The following is an 18,635-nucleotide window of genomic DNA, read 5'->3' on the forward strand; positions in this document are numbered from 1 at the left end:
ACAGACACACAAAAACACCAATGTGTCCCATGTTAATTCAGCACAAAATCAGCACACGTGCAATAAAAGTAATGGTTTCATTGCACACTTTAAGCACAAATAGGTGCAAATAACACTCTTTTTTTTGCTGACTACGTCCTGCAAAAACAACATAACGCCGTCTCGTAAGCTTGTCTCAACCGCAGATATTATTTGATACGCCTCTAAGCAAGAAAACATCAATCAGACGATGGAACCAGAAGCGCATAAATACAGATTCCTTTGGGTGTTTTTACGACTCATTCCTGCTGCGCTCTCTAAAATGGGACAAAGTCGGCAAAAGGACGAGTTCAATAGACATCGGAGCGCTGTTAACGTCCGCTGTTGACTTTTTGACCCACATTATGTAACCTGAGTTCGTTTTTTTAGTAGGAGGATAAAATACATTATTAATAGATCATTAGTTGATTTTTTTTTCTCTCCTCCTTCATCACCTTCCTGTCTCCTTCGTCTTTTTTCCTCATCACCTTCCGTTCTCCTCTCACTTCCTCATTTCTCATTCCTTTCTTTCTTCTTTTTTTCCCTCGACCAACCTCTCATCCTTTCACTCCTCTATCTCCTCCTCTTCCTCTTGCTCCTCCACCTCCACCTCCACTTCCACCTTTCATCTCCTCCCATAGGCCACACGCCTGCCACTTGATGCGTTGCCATGACAGCCTCTCCAGGGTCATTTGCATATACCCACCAGAGTCGGGTCAGGACACCCGTCCCGAAGTGGCTACATCCTGTTGAGTAGGCGTGTGGTGAGAAAACAAACATGCTGTGTGTGTGTGTGTGTGTGAGGATTTGTGATGTAAAGACAACCAGATGAAAATGTGCTCTTCAATTCCAGTGTAATTTCACTTGATCCTTGAGGAGCTTTTTGGGGTGTGCTCATTATGCTGAGTGATCACTGGGGCTTCTGCTGAGTTGTTGAGCCTGAAATATTCATTGAATGTAATATGGCCGCGTTGCTTGGCTAAAAATAAGATCTACTCACCAATGAGACCCAGAAGTTCTGAAACTTGCATCATTATTAGATTAAAGGCAGTGGTTTTGAAATACGCGATAGACATTTTAACACATCTAGCGTTAAATGCAATGCAACATTTAGTCTGCTGTCTTTTATTAAAAAGCAACACATCCTCATATTCAGGTGGCAGGAAAACATCAAATGAAGACTAGAATTTACTCTATATTTTAGTTTATACCAAAACTTTTGACACGTCAAATAACTGTAAGACCTGAGAAACTCTTAAAGGATTTTTTTTTTCTTTATTTTGTCTGAAAAGGAAAATAAAATCTGGATTCCCTTCAATTAGTTCAACAGAAACTGTGGCTCCACATTATCTCCTCCCTTCCTTTGATCTCAAATAGCCAGTCTTTAATTTCTCTACATAAACCATACAGACAAACATACTGTGAGTTATTAGCAGAGGGGAGTCCCCTGACGTCCCCTGATGTCCCCCTGACGTCCCCTGATGTCCCCTGATGTCCCCCTGACGTCCCCCCCCGATGAGATGAGATCTATCTGTTGCCGCGGAGGGATGTGAAAAGCCGCGATGTGGTTTGATACGAGCGGCGGAGGGATACTCTCCTCGCGGGGGCTATTTGTGGCTCGTGTTTCCCGTTGCCTTGGAGACAGCTGGCAGAGCGCCAGCGGGACGCCGAGGTTGACCCCACGGAGACAGACTGACGAGTACACAAATGGATCCAAACCCTGACATGCAGATGTAAAGGTGACAGAATGGACACCGCAGGGGGGGGGAACCTGAATTTGGTTTGTAATATATAGCTAAATTATAGATATATTTCTCATTCTACCTTTCCCAGTAAAACCACCCCTCATATGCGGTGATGGCGTGTCCTCGGTGTCCCTCCCATATCACCGTAGGGCTGTACTGCTTCACCCTTTGTGTCATTGTGTCTCTATGGCGACGTCACACTCATCCTCACAACTCTTTATTTGGTCCTGATGAGATTTCTGGCCAATTTGTTTTTGTCATTTACATCTTGAAAATATGTTTTTCTGACAATTTATCAAACACTGAATTGAAAGCTTTTGAATATGACGATGAACACGTTGTACATTTTGTTAGAATTACTTTAGTAGCACATTAAAAAGTGGCACATCTTCTTTATAGTGTGCGCTCAGAGGACTACATGAAAAAAAAAAAACGTCATCATAATGGAGCACACAGTATTTGTTGCCTCCTCCATTACGTCATTTGACATTTGGGAATGAATCAGCTGGAGAGTAAACGTCTTACTTCCATTATCACAGCGGTCTGCTCTCACAAACTCTCTTTTTATGGAGGCCGCACCCAAACCGGCCCCTCGCCATCGCACAGCCTCTCCAGTATCCTATGACCACTGATATGCCTCCTAATTCAGTTTATACAGATATATATATATATATATATATTCCATTCACAGCCTGTCAGGCGGAGGATGAGACAGAGAGGGGGCGCGTCACCTTAGACCCTATAAGAGCCTTGATGAATTCTGTCACCAAACCAATATGGATAGGGAGGAGTCCCAGGTACGGCCAGCTCGGAAGAGGCCCCCCCGGGGACCCAGGAATAGGCGGAGAAATGTTTATCTCCACACTGGCCTGGGAACGCCTTGGTCATTTAGTCTCTTTGTGGCTGCGGTGGGACTGTGTTGGACAAAAGGACGCCTGTGTGTCCTGTCCTCGGTGATAGCCGCTCAACGGGCAGCAGGCTCCACCGCTGGTGTTTGGACAAGATAAGGGACCACAAGAGCTTGACATCGGGCCACCGAGGACAACTACCGAGGGCAGATAATGCTCCCCACAGCAGGAGGGGGGGGGGGGGGGGGGGGCTCTGCTTTTGAGATTGCGTCACATCTGGCGTTTTGTCTTCAGTAAGTTGTGTGGCTGGTGACGCAAGGGGAGCGTCCCCGTCTCGACGTTCAGAGCTTAAGGAGGTCAAGAGGTTCGCCAATTACGCCGAGCGACGTGACGTCTGGGGTTTCAGAGTGGGGCCACAACCACGCCGCATGTTGGAGGGGATCCTAATTGCCTGTAATGATGTACTTTCCTATTGAACCAGGATATTGTGGTCGGGCCCATAATGCATGTTAAATGAGATCTGACCAACAAGATGGAAAGATTGCTCCTAATTTCTCTGAGCTCCAAACTGTTACCACATAGTACTTATACGTAGTCCCTGAAAGTGTGAGAAAAAAAAACTGAATCCATCAGATAATTAGACGCTAATGACGTAATATTTCGGTCTGATTGGTGCAGTCAACCTTGACTAAAGAATAAAGCTGTAGACTGGCTGGTTTGTAGGATTCATTCGCTGGGTTAAGGGAAGTGTCAAAAAATGTCTTATTACGCCTTATTCCTGAGGAAACGCCACCTAAAAATGTCTGTTTGTCTCGGTGCGATGCTGCCTCCAAGTGGTTAGGAAGAGTACTGCATGCACAGCACATTTTAATATATCACTAAAGAGAATATTGGTCATTTACGTAAAAAAACACAACAAAACATCTTCATTGAGTTGTCTCTTAGATCTCATAATATTCCCTTGTATTGCACTGATTTACTGTGGATTACTTTCACTCTTATTTTATTGAATTATTAAGCATTTATTAAGGCTGTATTTATTTGAACTGTAACCATAAGGGCTGAAATTGCTTGCCGTATACAGTACATTATGATTTAATGTACGTAACGAATGTACCACTAGAGGGAGCCAGACACCAAAATAAATACTCAGTGTTTCTCCTGTACGTTGCCCAATACCTTCACCATTATTTGTTTTTGAACATTACAAGGAGTGTGACTTAATTTTCACTCACTTTGAAAAGATTTTGAGTCTGTTGTGGCTCTGTGGACGTTTTGTGTCATTTTGGCCTTTTTAGAGCTGTGCAGTTGTCTTTTATGTCTGAATTGGCCCCGTCCCTTTTGGCCACCCATCCATTCTAAATCCATCTAAAAATGTTTTACAGTAAACACACACACACACACACACACTCTCTGTTTCTGCCCATCCCTGATCAAATACAAACCACTTACAGACGTCGCCTCCGACATCCACCAAATGAATTGAGAACAACGCTTCCTGCTAATGGCCCAGAAATGATGTTTGTTTTTAACGGTCGCAGGTCAGGTTGCACAATGTTATCCATCCGTAGCCAGGAGCCTCCGGTGGCCCCTGGGGAGGGTGGGGGGGGGGGGGGGGCACGCTGTGCTCAGCACCCTCGATGGAGCGCTAAAGTGCAGCTTGCGCACACACCCACCACCGCTGGATCGACTGCGGTTTCACGGCCCGGGCGCACGGCGTTCCGTGGGCGGAGGTCAGCGCTCGCTCTGGGATGGGCGGAGGAGAAGCTCAAACGGAGGTGACACCAGCAGCTCTCCGTCGAGCATCTTTTGTTGGGGCTGGTTTTACATTTCGGATCCGTGTGCAGAGACGTCACCTGCTGCTGATCCCGGCGTGAGAGCCTCTCCTCCGCGTGGAGGTAATGACGGATCAGCAATAAGCTCCAGATGTAGCTGTGCAGAAGCATTTCACCTGCACTGTGCCGTCACAAAAAATCAAGCTCATCTAAAGATTAAATTATTGATGAGCGGAACAAAAAACACAACAATAATAAGTTCTCCCTTTAGGTTTTGTTAAAGATGTTTATTTATAAATTGTGTACCATATGTAAAGCTCTCTGTCGGCTCTACAAACGGCATTGAATACTGAAGCCATCCTGAGACATTTCAATCAAAACGTCGGAGATAGAGGGCGCCAGAAGGGAAAATAAAGTGGGCAGGATTCATCCTCTGATGAACCCGAATCTACGAAATGTCATGTTGATCCTTCGGGGAGTTCTGTCTCGATCCACCTTAACTACCAGATGATAGATATATTGTCTTTGGGGGGGGTTAGCGAGTGTCAAATATTATGCACACACATTCTCCTCATGTACAATTAGACTTCTGGGACATAAGCTGTAGAGCTTGTGATGCTACGCTTAAATATTTGTTCAATGTGTAAAAAAACATGACCACAGTTCCTGAGATGTCATCGTAACACGTAAAATGTGCCACCTCTCCTCTTTGTTATTGTCCTGTTATTGTGGGCGGGGCCTCCCTTTTCCAAGTAGCCAATTACGGCCCTCTCTCATCCCAGACGGCCAATAGCTGGCCTGCTCGGCTGTCACGTGGCGCTGTAACAATCCCATCCCCTTTCCCTTGTTGTTAATATTCAAAGGCTGCAGTACGCCGACATGAGCTCATAACAACGCACGCACACACACACACGCACACACACACACACACACAAGCAATACACACTAAAATATTACGGGTCTCCTAAGAACATCTTGATATTTTTAAGTCTTTGCTGGTTTTAGTTCACAGGGCTTTTGGTACATTAAAATGTGGAGATGAAATCCTCTCCCCCCGGGCAACCCCCACCCCCCCTCCTACACACACCCCCCACACACTGCTACTCATTAATTTTAAGCTGATGCTTCTCAAAAGCAGCTAATCGCACAGAAATCTTTCCCTCAAGGGGTGATTCTCTCAAATTGTGTATTTCATTTCATTATGAATAATGCATTGAGGTGTTAATAATTAACTGCATGTCCCTTTGTCGTTTACTTCTGAAACTTCAGTGGAAAATGTTTGCTCGAAAAGGGATGCGTCACCCCAAAAAATGACCCCAAAATGACAGTATATAGCATTTCATCTTCTTGTGTTGACTATTTCATATCTATTCCAGTCAAATGTTTCCATTGTTTCGTTGTTTCTGGGGTTTTTTTTCCGGCTAATACATTTAGCCGGATGAGAGATCCAGCTCTTGCTTTGGGTGTCCAAGACAGACCGAGAGCCTGAGTGGAAGAAGTTTCATAACAGGAGCATCCTGGCTGCACTGTGTGTGTGTGTGTGTGTGTGTGTGTACCCAGTGTGAAGTATCATCCTCTCTTTATCTCTCAACCAGCTGGTACTAAGCAGAGGTATTCATCCATCCCCTCCTGTCTCTCTTTTTTTCTTCTCCTGCTGTCACAGCTGCTCTCTCTACCTCTCTTTGCCTCCTCCTTTCTCACCCTTCCCTCCTCCTCCTCCTCCTCCTCCTTCCTATCTCAACCTCCTCTCCATCGTCATTTCCCTCATACGTCCCGGCGTGGCGTTGCTTGTACACATAGAGGACGGCTCTGTGCTCAGGTGCAGGCGGAGGGCTCTGGGAACCAGTCTAGCAGGCAGCAGGACCATTTCAGTTACCCAGGCAACCCCCCTCTGGGTTAATGGGCTGGAGCTTGAGGACCTTCATTGGAACCCCGTTGCCTTCAAGTTCTTTTTATAACTTTCTATTTTTTTTTTTTAAATACATTATTCTTAACCACTGGGACCGTGGAGCATATACATATTTTTAATTTGCTATAACCGGCACTTGTTTTCCCCGGATTTTTGCATTCCCCCCCCCCCCCCCCCCCCCAACGTGCTGCCGAGGGAGATGGGGAACAAAAGGCTGAAAGGCTGATCTGGAGATCCCTTTCCCCTTCACACACCTGTGAGGGCGTCCGCCGGGGGGACACAGCAGGGACAAAAACATCATTTGGAGCCGAGGAGGATAAGGCTGAAAGAGCAGACTTTTGTCTCCGTCCCCCCCCCTCGGCATTCCCACCTGTGAGGATTAATTAGACGGGAGCAGCATGGCGCACGCTGCCTCGCAGCTGAAGAAAAGGGCGGATGAGAACCTCAACGCTGTGGAGGATGAGAAGGAGAAGAAGAAGGCGGCGAGGAAGCGTTCCAGAGAATTGAAGAAAAAGGTAGAGAAGAGAAATTGGGGGGGGGGGGGTCTGCTTAAGATGTGTCTGTCTAGTGGAGTCTCTTTTGTCACGATGCAGCCTACACACACACAAACACACACACACACACACATTCATGCACACATGCATGGCCTGTGTGATAAGTCAGGGGGTCCCTCTGGGAATACTGGGAGGGGCGGTGGAGGGGAGGGGGGGGGGGGGGCGGCAGTGAAAGATGGATGAGTACAGCTCACGGACGGAGAAGAAAAGAGGAGCGGATCAAGCTATTGAGGGCAGATTGGTATTTTAGGCAGCGGCGCTGCTATTAATATGTCAAACAGACAGTTTGCTTGTTTCAAAATATTTCCTCTTGGTGAGACTTGATCTTTCTTAGAAACCCTCTTTCTCACACACACCAAAACCTCCTTGTATGTCCAGGCTTACCCCACTTTGATAGTAAAACATGATGTGTGTGTGTGTGTGTGTTTATCCTCATTCACCCTGCCCCGTAAACTTTTTCCTTGGAACATATTTTGTTATCGTTTTTCAATTTAAGATCTCTCATCCCCTTCATCTCCCTCTGCTGATTCATAGTAACGGTTAGTAATTATTTTCATGTGAAATGCGGGAGCGCCCCCCCCCTCCCCCCCAAAAAAGGGGAACGTCAGCGTCAAGCCTGTGTGTCTTCTGTGTGCGCCACACGCGTCACCGTGCAAAGCCAGAGTAAAGACACACACACACATGTGAATCCCAGGTGATCAATAGGTCTGACATGTGATCAATAATCACTGGAACTCAGCTCGCGTCGGGGTTTGAATAACTTTGTTGAGCTGCGTGTGTTTATTTGAGTTACTGGGATTGGCCCTGTGGTCGAAAATAATTGTACATGTTGACATTTGTGTGTGTGTGTGTGTGTGTGCGTGTGTGTGTGCGTGCTGACTGGCCCGAGGCCAGGATTTGTCTGGGTTCGCCACCTGTCAATAAGAGACCACACCGGTTGACCTCATTAGCTCATCAAGGTCAACGTGGGCCGAGGGGGTCACTTCCTGTGGTCACAGGAAGTCGGGGACGCAGCAGTTGTGATGACAGTTTGCCCAGAACGGACAAACCAAAGCGTGGACTCTTTTCCGTCAGCTAAAGGTCACCACCGGAGGCCCCTGAACGCCACACAGTGGTCCTTTGAACGTCCACCGAATAAACATTATTGTTGTTTTGCCGGAAAAAATATTTTTTTTCAAATGTATTCAGATTATGGCAAAACTATGGCATTTATCTCCTATGGCGACCTACTTACCGATAGACGTCATCTTTTGTCGGTAATTCTATTGTTGTTTTTTTTTACCCTTTTTTTTACCCATATTTCACGGGGGATTCCCTCAGAAAACGATAATGAATTTGGAAGCCCCTCCCACTCGCATAACGCGGCGTAGTAGATTATAAATTACACAGAAACATTGAGGGCAAAGCAAAGCAACCGTGGCTGGAGAGGGGGGGGGGGGGGCGGCGGATTTGACCTTGAGGCCGTGTGATCGGAGACTTAAAAGCAACAGGTGAGGGAGCCGTGTTGCTGTAGATCTGTGACTCTCGGGCGTCACAGGGTAAGAAATATCGCCTCATATCGTCGACTCGGCTTGCTTTGCTTTATCTTTCCCCCTCTGGGCCTGTTGTCTGCATGAGATGTAGGTTAAACAAAAACTGAATTCTCTCCCCTGATTTTGCTAGGCTTACAGACGGAAAGAAAGAAAAAGCTTTCTAAAATCAAAAGCTATTGTAAAATATCTTTTTTATTTTTTATTCCACACGTGAACATTCAAATGTGCCCAACGATGAGACAGTAAATCTGCTTGTTGACTTCCATGTTTTTAGCTTCCATGAGACGACGCTGGCGGTTTGGTCCCGTAAAGTTTGTTCATGTGTATATTGACTTTTTGTCTTTATCCCACTTTTTTAAAGAACTTTCGTCACAGTTTTTTTGAGATTTAAATCTGCTGATGTACAAAGATGTGGAGGGAAAACACCAGGTAATGAAAAGTTAGCTCCAATTCTTCATTTAGATGTTTCATAACACACAAAGAACGTGTTTTAAAGATTCCCCCCTATAATTACAATCAACGATCAATCTAAATTAATCACACAGGATGCAGAGCTACTTCAACAAAGGAAAGAAAACAGGCAAAAGCTCTCTACTGTAAATTTAGTTCTCCTTAACGAACGCATGAATTATTTCAGCAGTAATGTCTTTAATAAGTATTTAATGTTGATTGCACATTTGTCAATTCATCATTCACTTCAAACCCTGTTGTGTTTGTGCAAAAAGCCGTCTGTGTGTTGACCTTTTTAAGGCAGATGAGGAGTGTAATGTTTCTCTCAGCGGGGGAATGGAAAGGACAACGTCAGTGTGTGTGCCACCAAACGGGCAGCAACGTGTAATAAGGACATGAAAATAATAATATGTGCATATATGCATGTACATGCACGTGGTGTTTGAATACCTAAAGCTCGTACATCAACATCAAGCCTCAAGAGCGTTTCACTCAAATCGCATTTTACAAATCTACCCGGAAGTTTTAGGGCTTCCACTTCCAGGAATACGCAATTTCGACCGAATGAAAATAAGTGTTAGAAGATTAGATGTGTTTGGAATCACTGAGGGGGGGGGGCTGCTTATTTTTGGGAAGGACTTGATTCTGGCTTTTTAAAATGTTTTTATTATTCATCTGCAGCTTCCACTCTGCTCCCCTGCCCAATCTCTCTTTATCTGTCGCTCTCTTGATGCCTCCCCCCTCCCTCCCCCCTCCCTCCCTCCTCCCCTCCCCTCTCCTCCCTTGCTGCTTCTCCGTCAGCTGGCAGAAGGTTGTATTGTTCAGCCACACTTCTGCTTCTGGGACCTGGGGGGGAGCAGGGTACAACACACACACACAAGGTCCCTTGTGACCAGGCATTGTACCACTTTAATCCCTGGACACTTATTTGAGCCAAGATTCATATTGGCGCTCCACATCTCTTTGTTCCCTTTGCTTCGCCAGTGTTTTATTTATTATTAGACTTATTAGAATCTTCACATTTGAACAGCGTGCAGACGCTCGTGCACATAGTCGGGGGAAAGTTATTGTCTATAAAGCAAAGCTGTGGTCATTACGCACAGAAACGCTTGTGCTTCAATTCATACGAAGATGTTCTTGTTAAATGCTGTAGTTAAACCCTCAATCATATTAAACTATATTTTTGGGGGGGGAGATTTATCCGATTTAAAAGGCAAACAATTGATTGTTGGAGAAAATTTCCTGGGGGATTAAATGCTGATGTGAATACTTCTCAATCAATCCACTCCAATGGATCAATCCCGTTTTCCCCAAAGCTACTGATTGTGCAGCCCTGAAACAGAAAAGGCTAAAGGTTCTATACGATGTGCAAAGAGAGGATCAAACCAAATCATTTGATAATCGATGCAACAATTCAAATCTTCGTATGACGGATAGTGGGTCGGTGCAGTTGATTCTGCCAAACTTTTACCGCCACGTCTCTTTTTGTTTGACCGCATCAGAATTACTCTGAGAAAAAAAACATCTAATTTCCACAAAATATTGTTTAAATCATCATCATCATCATCATCCCCACTCTGGAAATACTGGCGGAACCCATTTCTCTCATGAGTAATAAAGAAATGCGCAATGACTCATATTCCTTTTTCAAAAAGGCAGGAACACGTGTAACTCCTCCTCCTCCGGAGCGCCAACATGCCAACACTGACAAGCCGGCAGCAGTCACCTGACCGAGGGGGGTAGAGAGCGGCTTATGAATTATAGAACGACTCCATCATGGGAGCGGGGGGGCAGGAGAATGATGTGAAAGAAGAGGAAAGGAGTGTCGGAGGAGGAGGAGGAGGAGACGCGTGGAGAGAGGTGCTCATGTTCTCGATGCCACCCTTTGCGGCTCCAGACCTCAACGCCCGGCTGTGAAGGGGGTTGCTGGGCCAGTCGATTGGTGCAGAGCCAGACGAGCACCGCGATTGGTGGATGGGGGACTACGAGGAAGGAAGGGAGGGTGGTGGAGGGGGGGGGGGGGCATAACACATCGCCAACATACTGCAAACAAGAGATAGTGGAGGGCGAGGGAGATGAAATCAAATCCAAAATGAAGGGGGATCAGAGAGGGGGGGTGGTGGGGGGAGGTGGCAGAGAGCGATTGATGAAGAGGACGATTGTTGTTCGTCATCCCTTTTTCCCTCTTTTCCGCTCCTCTGCCTCCACGCAGCCCTCTTCCCTCTGAAGTTGGAGACGGCGAGGAGGAACTGGGCCATTCCATTCATTTAACCCCCCCCCACACACACACACACACACACACACACACACACACACACACATCTTCATCACACCGAGCACAACACTGTTGTTGCTTTCCTTTTTCTCAGGCAGATTAGCGTTGAGCTCGTTTTGTGTTTGCATGAAACACCTCGTTGGAGCAGCTTTTACAGGCCAAGTTGCTGTCGCCCCAAATTAACCCCCCCCAAAAAACGTTCTCTTTTTTGGCATTGCATTTATACACCAAAGGTCCCGCCACTCAAACAATGGCCGGCCAATCACAGCATAATGTTGCTACCGCCGAAGGGTTAATAGATGTAGATATTAGCTTGTGTCTTATGTGGACAGGAGAACAACATACCTCCTACAATTATATGTCATGGCGTCACATTATATTATATATTATATTTGATGGCAAAGCGCGGTGGTCTTGGGGGGGTTTGGGCGGGGGGGGGGGGGGGGGGTAGAGGACATGTTGAAGGTGAGCAGCAGGGAGGAGACCCGCCTGAACCAGACCGACAGGGAGGGACAGACCGAGACGACACTGGAATATCTTACAGACTCACGAGAGAGAGACGGCCGACAGAAAGAAACGGCTCCGACAAACTCTTTTACAATGACAGTAGCTCCATTGCCCCCCCCCCCCCTCCCCCCCCTCGTGTGCATTTCAATGTAATCAATAAAAATATCCAAAAGGTTTCTTTTTTCCAAAGGTTTAGCCACAGTTGCTTTGAGGTTTTCTCTGGTTTCTCTTAAGCTCTACACCAGGAAGGAGGAAAGAGCCGATAAAGGTGCGGCTCTACGAGGCCCGACAGTCAGCTGACAGACGTCCTTAAGTGCTCAATCGATTCTTATGAGCCGCACCGTGAAAGAACTTCCCTCCTTCTGCTGTTTCTTCGTCACACGGCAACCCGCCTCAGAGAGAGTCAGCGAAAAATCCAAAGCTAATAACAGAAATTCACCTCCACTTCGTTTGCCAGGTCACCTGGAAGCATTTTCTCTTTCTCTGTTTTCACCACCGATAAAACTCACAACAATTCACGTTCTGCTGGCATTTTATTTTTAGCGGAGTGACAAAAAAAACAAAAAAAAACATCTTTAATGGAGCTAAAGCCTGAGTCTTCTTAGCCATCGCTATCGCTTCTTGAAAAACCCTTTTTCCTCACTTACGCTTCTTCAATTTTGTGCCACTTTTCCCGATACCGAGGCAGAGCAGATGTGTCCTTCAGTATGTGGTGAAATCGGGGGCCTCTGTGTGTGTGTGTGTGTGTGTGTGTGTGTGTGTGAGTGTGTGTGTGTGTGTGTGTGTTTACGTCCGGGGCAGTTTGGATGCTCGCATGCACCGTGCCACGCCTTCCTGTTTGGTGCACTGTGTGGGCCAGATGTTAATTTATTCATGACCGGCGCTCCGTCTCTGTCAGAAGAGATTAAACCAGGCGAAGCTTTTCCTTCCCTCTTATAATATTTCATTGTTTTTGGACCTCGCCGTGTTTTTGACGCCCAGATGTGAGTTAGATGTGAAACGGATGCAGCTGAGAGAGTGTGTGTGTGTAGCCTTAGTCCGTATTTAGGGTGTTTCCGTCTGACCCCCCCCCCCCCCATCCTGTGCTGGTGTAGTGTGTCTACCTCAACAACACACCATGCATGGAGCGTGCACACGGCCTCACGTCAGCCACACGCCCTGCGTTCCAGCAGCACGGTGACGTCACTGGGGGCCGCCGTCCAATGAGATGAGAGCGGAGCGGATCAGCCAGCCAATTGCGAGGATGAACTGGGCAGGGAAGGAGCCTGCAGCTGACAGCGAGAGCTAGTTGGAGGGAGGCTTTTCTTGATGTCTGGAGTCAAAATAGCTTAAAATGACACAACACAGCCCGTTTTGTGATTTAACACATGTGAAAGATCACATGTTTTGAGCTTTCGTCACATTCTGAACTGTGAGGAGCAGCAAAGAGCAGCTGAGTAGTTTGTGTAGGCCGTGCATTTTGAATATTTTTTTTTGTATCCTCCTCTCATGTGCTCTGAGAGCACCAACACTGCAGTAGCTGAGCGGCCAATCAGATCACGGCACAAGAAGAGGCAGGATAACTCGCACACAAACACATCCTCTTCTGCATATACTCACACAATTACAATATATGCAATGACAAATGGTGCAAATCCTTTTCCTATGAAGGAATGCACCTGTTTTCATGTAACCAATTATTATTCCGCATGTTGATAACAGCATTGACTGTAGAGTCAAAATTATTTTTTTGTCTACTTTAATCTCAGGAAACTGAGAAAGACGAACCGCTGTTATTGTTGACATTTAAGGACAGTCGTCCCACTTTACTGCTGCAGTCTGATAGAGAAATACGAGTGTCCACTAGGGGCCGATGGAGGACCTGGAAATGAATGATGACCTGCGTAGCTGTGTGTCTGTGCGTTTGTGTGTGTTTTTAGTTGGTCCATCACACACATTTCTTATGCAGACTGCTACGTTTGGTGACAGAATACTTCAAATAATGACACTAAGTTAGACCAAAGTCACTTTATAATTGCACAGAAGGGATGGAACTATTGAATGTTGATTGATTGATTGTTTCCGTCATTTTGCCAAAAATATATTTGCTTCCCCCACTCAAACGTGATGATTTGCTGAAATATTTAAATCATTGAAACTTTAAGTCAAGCAAAACAAACCGTAGACATTACCTCTGAGGCACAAGGTAACAATATATATTTAATATACTAAATATTCAACCAGTTAGAGATTAACATTTAAAGTTAAACTTTTCAAGCAGTGTTTCATTCTGTGGAAAAGCGCATTGAAGTCCAGGTGTCCTGATCAGTGAACTAATAAGTAATTAAGCACTTCAGTATTTCGAACTCATAAAACTCATTTTTATTACAAATATTACTGCGTGGGCTCGTTGAAACTCAACCGTCACAGAGTTGTAACACCGGTCGGGTTCTTCCTGCTGCGCATTCAACGAGCCCACTGCAGCGCTGCAAATTGAGGAGCCCCAGTTGCCAAGGCAACCCCTCCCTCCCTCCTTCACAAATGCGATAAAACCCCAAAGACACATCAGGACCATCAAACTGTCGCGTGTGTGTGTGTGTGTGTGTGTGGGGGGGGGTGTAATGTGTGTGTGTGTGTGTGTGCCTTCCTCTGCTTTTCCTTCACAGCAGAAAGGAGAAAAAAAGCGATCGATTGATCGGTCGATCAACAACGTTGGTTCTATTGGGACATCTGCCTGGTTACTCTACTGGATGTGATGCGTCATTTAAATTAAGGCCGAGTGCTCTGACTCAACCCTCGACATGATTGAAGGTGACCCAGTTCCATTTTCATGCAATCTGATCCTATTATCGGGTTTTTTTAAGGAGCAACTGAGCCCTTTGATAGAGGCTCACTATTCACCAACAACATGGGGGTGGTTAAGATTTATAATTTAGAAAGAGACTTATTATCCAGAATGGTCCAATGCAGACTTAAAATCCCACATGGAGTCTTATTTAAGAAGTTAGTAAAATAAAATTCCCATAAAAGCACCACCGGCAACTTTCCTTTTGAAAAACAGTTGATTTATCACACCAAGATAAAAGTACCAAATATAATGCTTGGATTAAAAAAGGAATCTAATCTTTGCAGGCTCAGTCTCAAACCTAAAAAGCTTTCATACAGGGCCAAATGGGAACTACATTCAGAAAGACATTTTGCTGGGGTAAAAAGGTGTGAACTGAAGTCTGCAACGCGTCGGATTTCATAGATTAAAATCATCAAAACAGGAAATGTAATGTTTGCAAACAGGAGACAGACTTGACACGCACACAACTAACTAAGGTGGAACATTATTGCATCGACTATAGAGCTTTAGCAGTGGACCGTTTCACTGTCACTCTTAATTTTTTAAGCTAGCAGCTAGCTTGTGTTAGCTCCCTTCAAATCATCCATCATTTTTGATGAAGTGAGCGAAAGCGCGAGTCGGCGTCCTCGTGCGTCGTCGCGTCTTCTCAGAAGACTGTCGGACATTAAGGGATTTGACGGGGATTCGGTGTCGAGCTTAAAGAGACTTAATCAGGACGTGTGGCTGTGGCCGGGTGTGACCCTCTAATCTGAGTCATGAGTCACTGGATCTGAACATAACCGCTATCTACACATTTTAAGACTCTCGGCGGATGAGAACCTATTTGCTGTGACCTTTTTTTCTTTTTTTTTGAAGAAAGAGCTCCGCATTGTAGGCGCTGGATCCAGAGAATGTTTTGCAGTTCGGTAACTTTTTTTTATATTGACAAATAAACTTGTTGTCTGAGCTATCAACTCATTTCCTGAACTGTCACTATGGTTAACTAAATTTTCTAGATGTGTTTTTTTTTTTTTCTTCACTTGACTCAACAACCAAATCAAATGTACTAAACTCAACTCGAACCAGGATATTTCTCTAAACCTTACCAGACCGTAACCATAGCCATGTCACAACAATTAAACCAAATCAAAACCCAAGGCACTAACATTAGCACGCCACTGGCTAGCTTTTAGCACTTTTATGCTATGCTAGCTGCTGAAGGTAGCTGCCAACTCTCACGCTTTCGCCGTGTGACACACGTTTTTGCCTGTTTTCACGCGCACTCACGCCACACATCCTAATTTCTCACGCAAAAAAAAAAAAAAAAATCCGGCCCTCGTTCGTTCCTTTTTCAAAACTCCACGATAGATGGCGCTGATGAGCGTCACTGCGCCACATGCGCTGCACCGCGAAATAAGCCACAGAAGAAGAGACACCAGTGGCGCGAAATAAAACATAAACAGACGAAGAAACGGTCACTACCGACAAGCTAGGTATGTAACAATGAAATAGCATCCAACTCACTACTCACTCTCTTAAACTTTAAATCTTGAAAGAAATGATTCGTTTGTGAATGTGAACATGATTAACTAACCTTGTGTCGTTTTTGGCTCTTTAAGAATACAGCCATTCTAATCAAAATATCAATCTACCTACCTAGGTCCAATCTTAAACACAGCTCTATGAATAAGGCTTACATGTGGTGCACAGGCAGTCAATTATTTATCAAAATCCACTAGAATGCAGGAAATCACATCTACATAATCCAACATGTCATGGGGGGGTTTACCTTCAGCTATGTCTGCTTCACAAAATGTAACTAATATTGTCCCATCTCCACTAGGCTGCCCCTATCAGTGGCTTTGTGCCTCCCCACAAACCACCTGAATGCAGGGTACAACACGGCAAATTAATTCCAATTCTCTGATATATGAGCCACCATCTTGTGTGGCTGTGTGCGTGGCAGGATTTTAGTCACCCCCCCCCACAAAATCTCACTCCAAGGTTTTTTTGAAAAGTTGGCAGGTATGTAACCTACATGTAAACACATGCTGCTTTTACTTTTTAAGTGAAGTGACTTTTGAGGGTTGACCGCCGCTGTTGGCTAGCCTCCCTCCGCGCTAACTGATGCTGGTGTTTACCTCTTGTAATACCCCCCAGGAACCTTCATAATCCTGCTAATCTGTCTGCTGGGCTCCGGGCCCTGAAGCCTCAGCTGGCTGTTTGCTATACGCGGTGGAGATGGTGGAGATGGTGGAGTTGGTGGAGAGGCCGGGGGCAGGGATTCAACGCGACCGGAGGTGTGGTTGTAACTGTCGAGGCCCGAAGCTGGTTTCAACTTCTTTGTGCACATTCGGGTTGGTTCTGCCTCGACCAGGAGGGTCGGCGGACGGATCCGAGGGTTCGCGAGGTGACGAGGGAGGAAAGAAGGATCAGAATTCAGTCGGAGGTGCCTCGTTTATATACCTATCTCCGCCTAAACGCTTCATATAGAACTCCCTCCACGCACAATTATTAAAAGACAGAACAAATACGCATGTTTAAAGTTTAGTTGTCAGCACACTAGGTGGGTTCACCGTCTGGAGGAGGTCGCTAAACTTTCCTTTGATGCACTTTTCTCAAAGTCTTAGTCCTGATTCGGTGTTGATACACTGCGATCGTGGTTTTCACTCTCTATGCACTGTGGACTCGGCACCTTTTATTTTTAACTTTTCTCTTATCTTTGCCAGAGTAGTTAAGCAGGCGAACGACTCTTCTGCTTTAACTGCTGAAGCATTGGTTCCAAATAAAAAAGATTGGAATCAATGTTTTTGGAATCAGGCAAGATATTCATCTCAAAAGTAACTTTGTAACTCCAACTGTCAGACAGGCACTTTCAGCTTTAACAAGTGGCTTAAACACACTCGCTGTCCTCTGATCCCGTGTTTCTCCAGTGGGAGTTCAGATTAAAGCTGGAAACTCCCCCCCCCCCCCCCCCCCCCCACACCTCCTCCTTCATGCTCTGGACTTTGTCACTTCAAGCCAGGTATTTTTAGCTGTGACATAACGCCCCTCTATCTATCTCTGTGTCTCTGTCTCTGTCTCTCTCTCTCTCTTTTTCTACCTCTCTCACCCACGGACGGTCCCTCCCCCCTCACCTCCTTGCCCCCCATCCCTCTCTCCCTAGCTTCCTGGCCTTGGTGCTAGCTGCAACAGTAAGTGAGCGCTCAGGTTTCACTCGCTCAGCTGCGGGCTGAGGCAACAACATGGCAGTGGAGGAGGCAGCAGACTATTTGGCAGAAGTAAGTCTCTTCTGTCTGTTTGCTGTGAAGTCACGGAGGTGGGGGGGGGGGGGGGTACTTGCAGCCCGATGGATTAAGTGATGTTGCGGGTCCGGAGAGACGTGGTCGGACGAGGTGGGACGCCGAGAGGTCGGAGGGGTCGTTGATGGGACGGGTCGCAGTGGCGACTCTGCTGCACCACTCTGCTGCATTGTGCGTGGATGAGTGTGTGTGTGTGTGTGCAGGCGGGGGGGGTGTAAGTCAGCGTTTTTGGCATTCTTACCTGCTTCCCTGTGGTTGTATGTTTCATATAATCCTGTGCGTGTGAGTCTGTGCATTCAGTGTTTGGTGTGTGGACACAGTTTCGTGTTGCAGAGTGATGTGAATGGAAGCACCTGACCTTGGAGGGTGCTCTGTGTGTGTGTGTTTGTGCTAAAATATGAATCAAAGAGCCAATGGAGGGAGGAGTAAAAGATACAAGAACAACAAGAAGAGAGAAATTGAAGCTTTTAATAGGTGAATTTCCTCGTTAACCTAGATCCACTCAGTGAGGGACAAAGACAGCCCAAAAGGCTCCGGGAGCCTGCTGATATGTGATATACAAGATGTGCTCGCTCATCAGTGGCTTACTGCAGCGCCCAGAGACGCATTTTCATGAAAGTCAACTCGGACTTCAACATTTGTCTGCAAATCCAACCAAATAAGAAAAGGTTTGCATATTGTTTGCTTCAGTTCCAAACGTGGGTTTGACCTTTTGCAGTAAACAGGTGTTTGTACACAGAAAAACGGACGGTCAGCGTCCCTCGTGGCTCCCATGTTGGAATGTGTGTGACCGGGTTCTGGAAGCGGAGCGACGGCAGCATTCTTTGAATGTCTCTTGCGGACAAATAAAGTTACACTGGAAACGACAGATGTCCCCACGCTGTTAACGGCCGTGACATAATCCGACACTAATA

At 46.0% G+C, this 18,635-nt stretch overlaps 1 protein-coding gene across 5 annotated transcripts in view; it reads left to right on the forward strand.

The window, feature by feature from the left end:
• The first annotated feature begins 6,474 nt into the window (after positions 1 to 6,474).
• The window catches only part of LOC119212892 (ankyrin-3-like), a 68,507-nt gene continuing 56,346 nt past the window's right edge, over positions 6,475 to 18,635 (forward strand). For 2 of the 5 annotated variants that reach the window (XM_062559880.1, XM_062559882.1), the window contains exon 1: positions 6,477 to 6,810. In XM_062559880.1, coding sequence (XP_062415864.1) covers positions 6,694 to 6,810 — 117 coding nt within the window. In that variant the 5' untranslated portion in view covers positions 6,477 to 6,693. Of the gene's footprint in view, positions 6,811 to 18,635 lie in introns of all 5 variants that reach the window. The other 3 variants (XM_037463746.2, XM_037463747.2, XM_062559881.1) reach the window with 2 other exon arrangements.

This window comes from Pungitius pungitius, chromosome 21, assembly GCF_949316345.1.
Source record: "Pungitius pungitius chromosome 21, fPunPun2.1, whole genome shotgun sequence".
Lineage (NCBI taxonomy): Eukaryota > Metazoa > Chordata > Actinopteri > Perciformes > Gasterosteidae > Pungitius > Pungitius pungitius.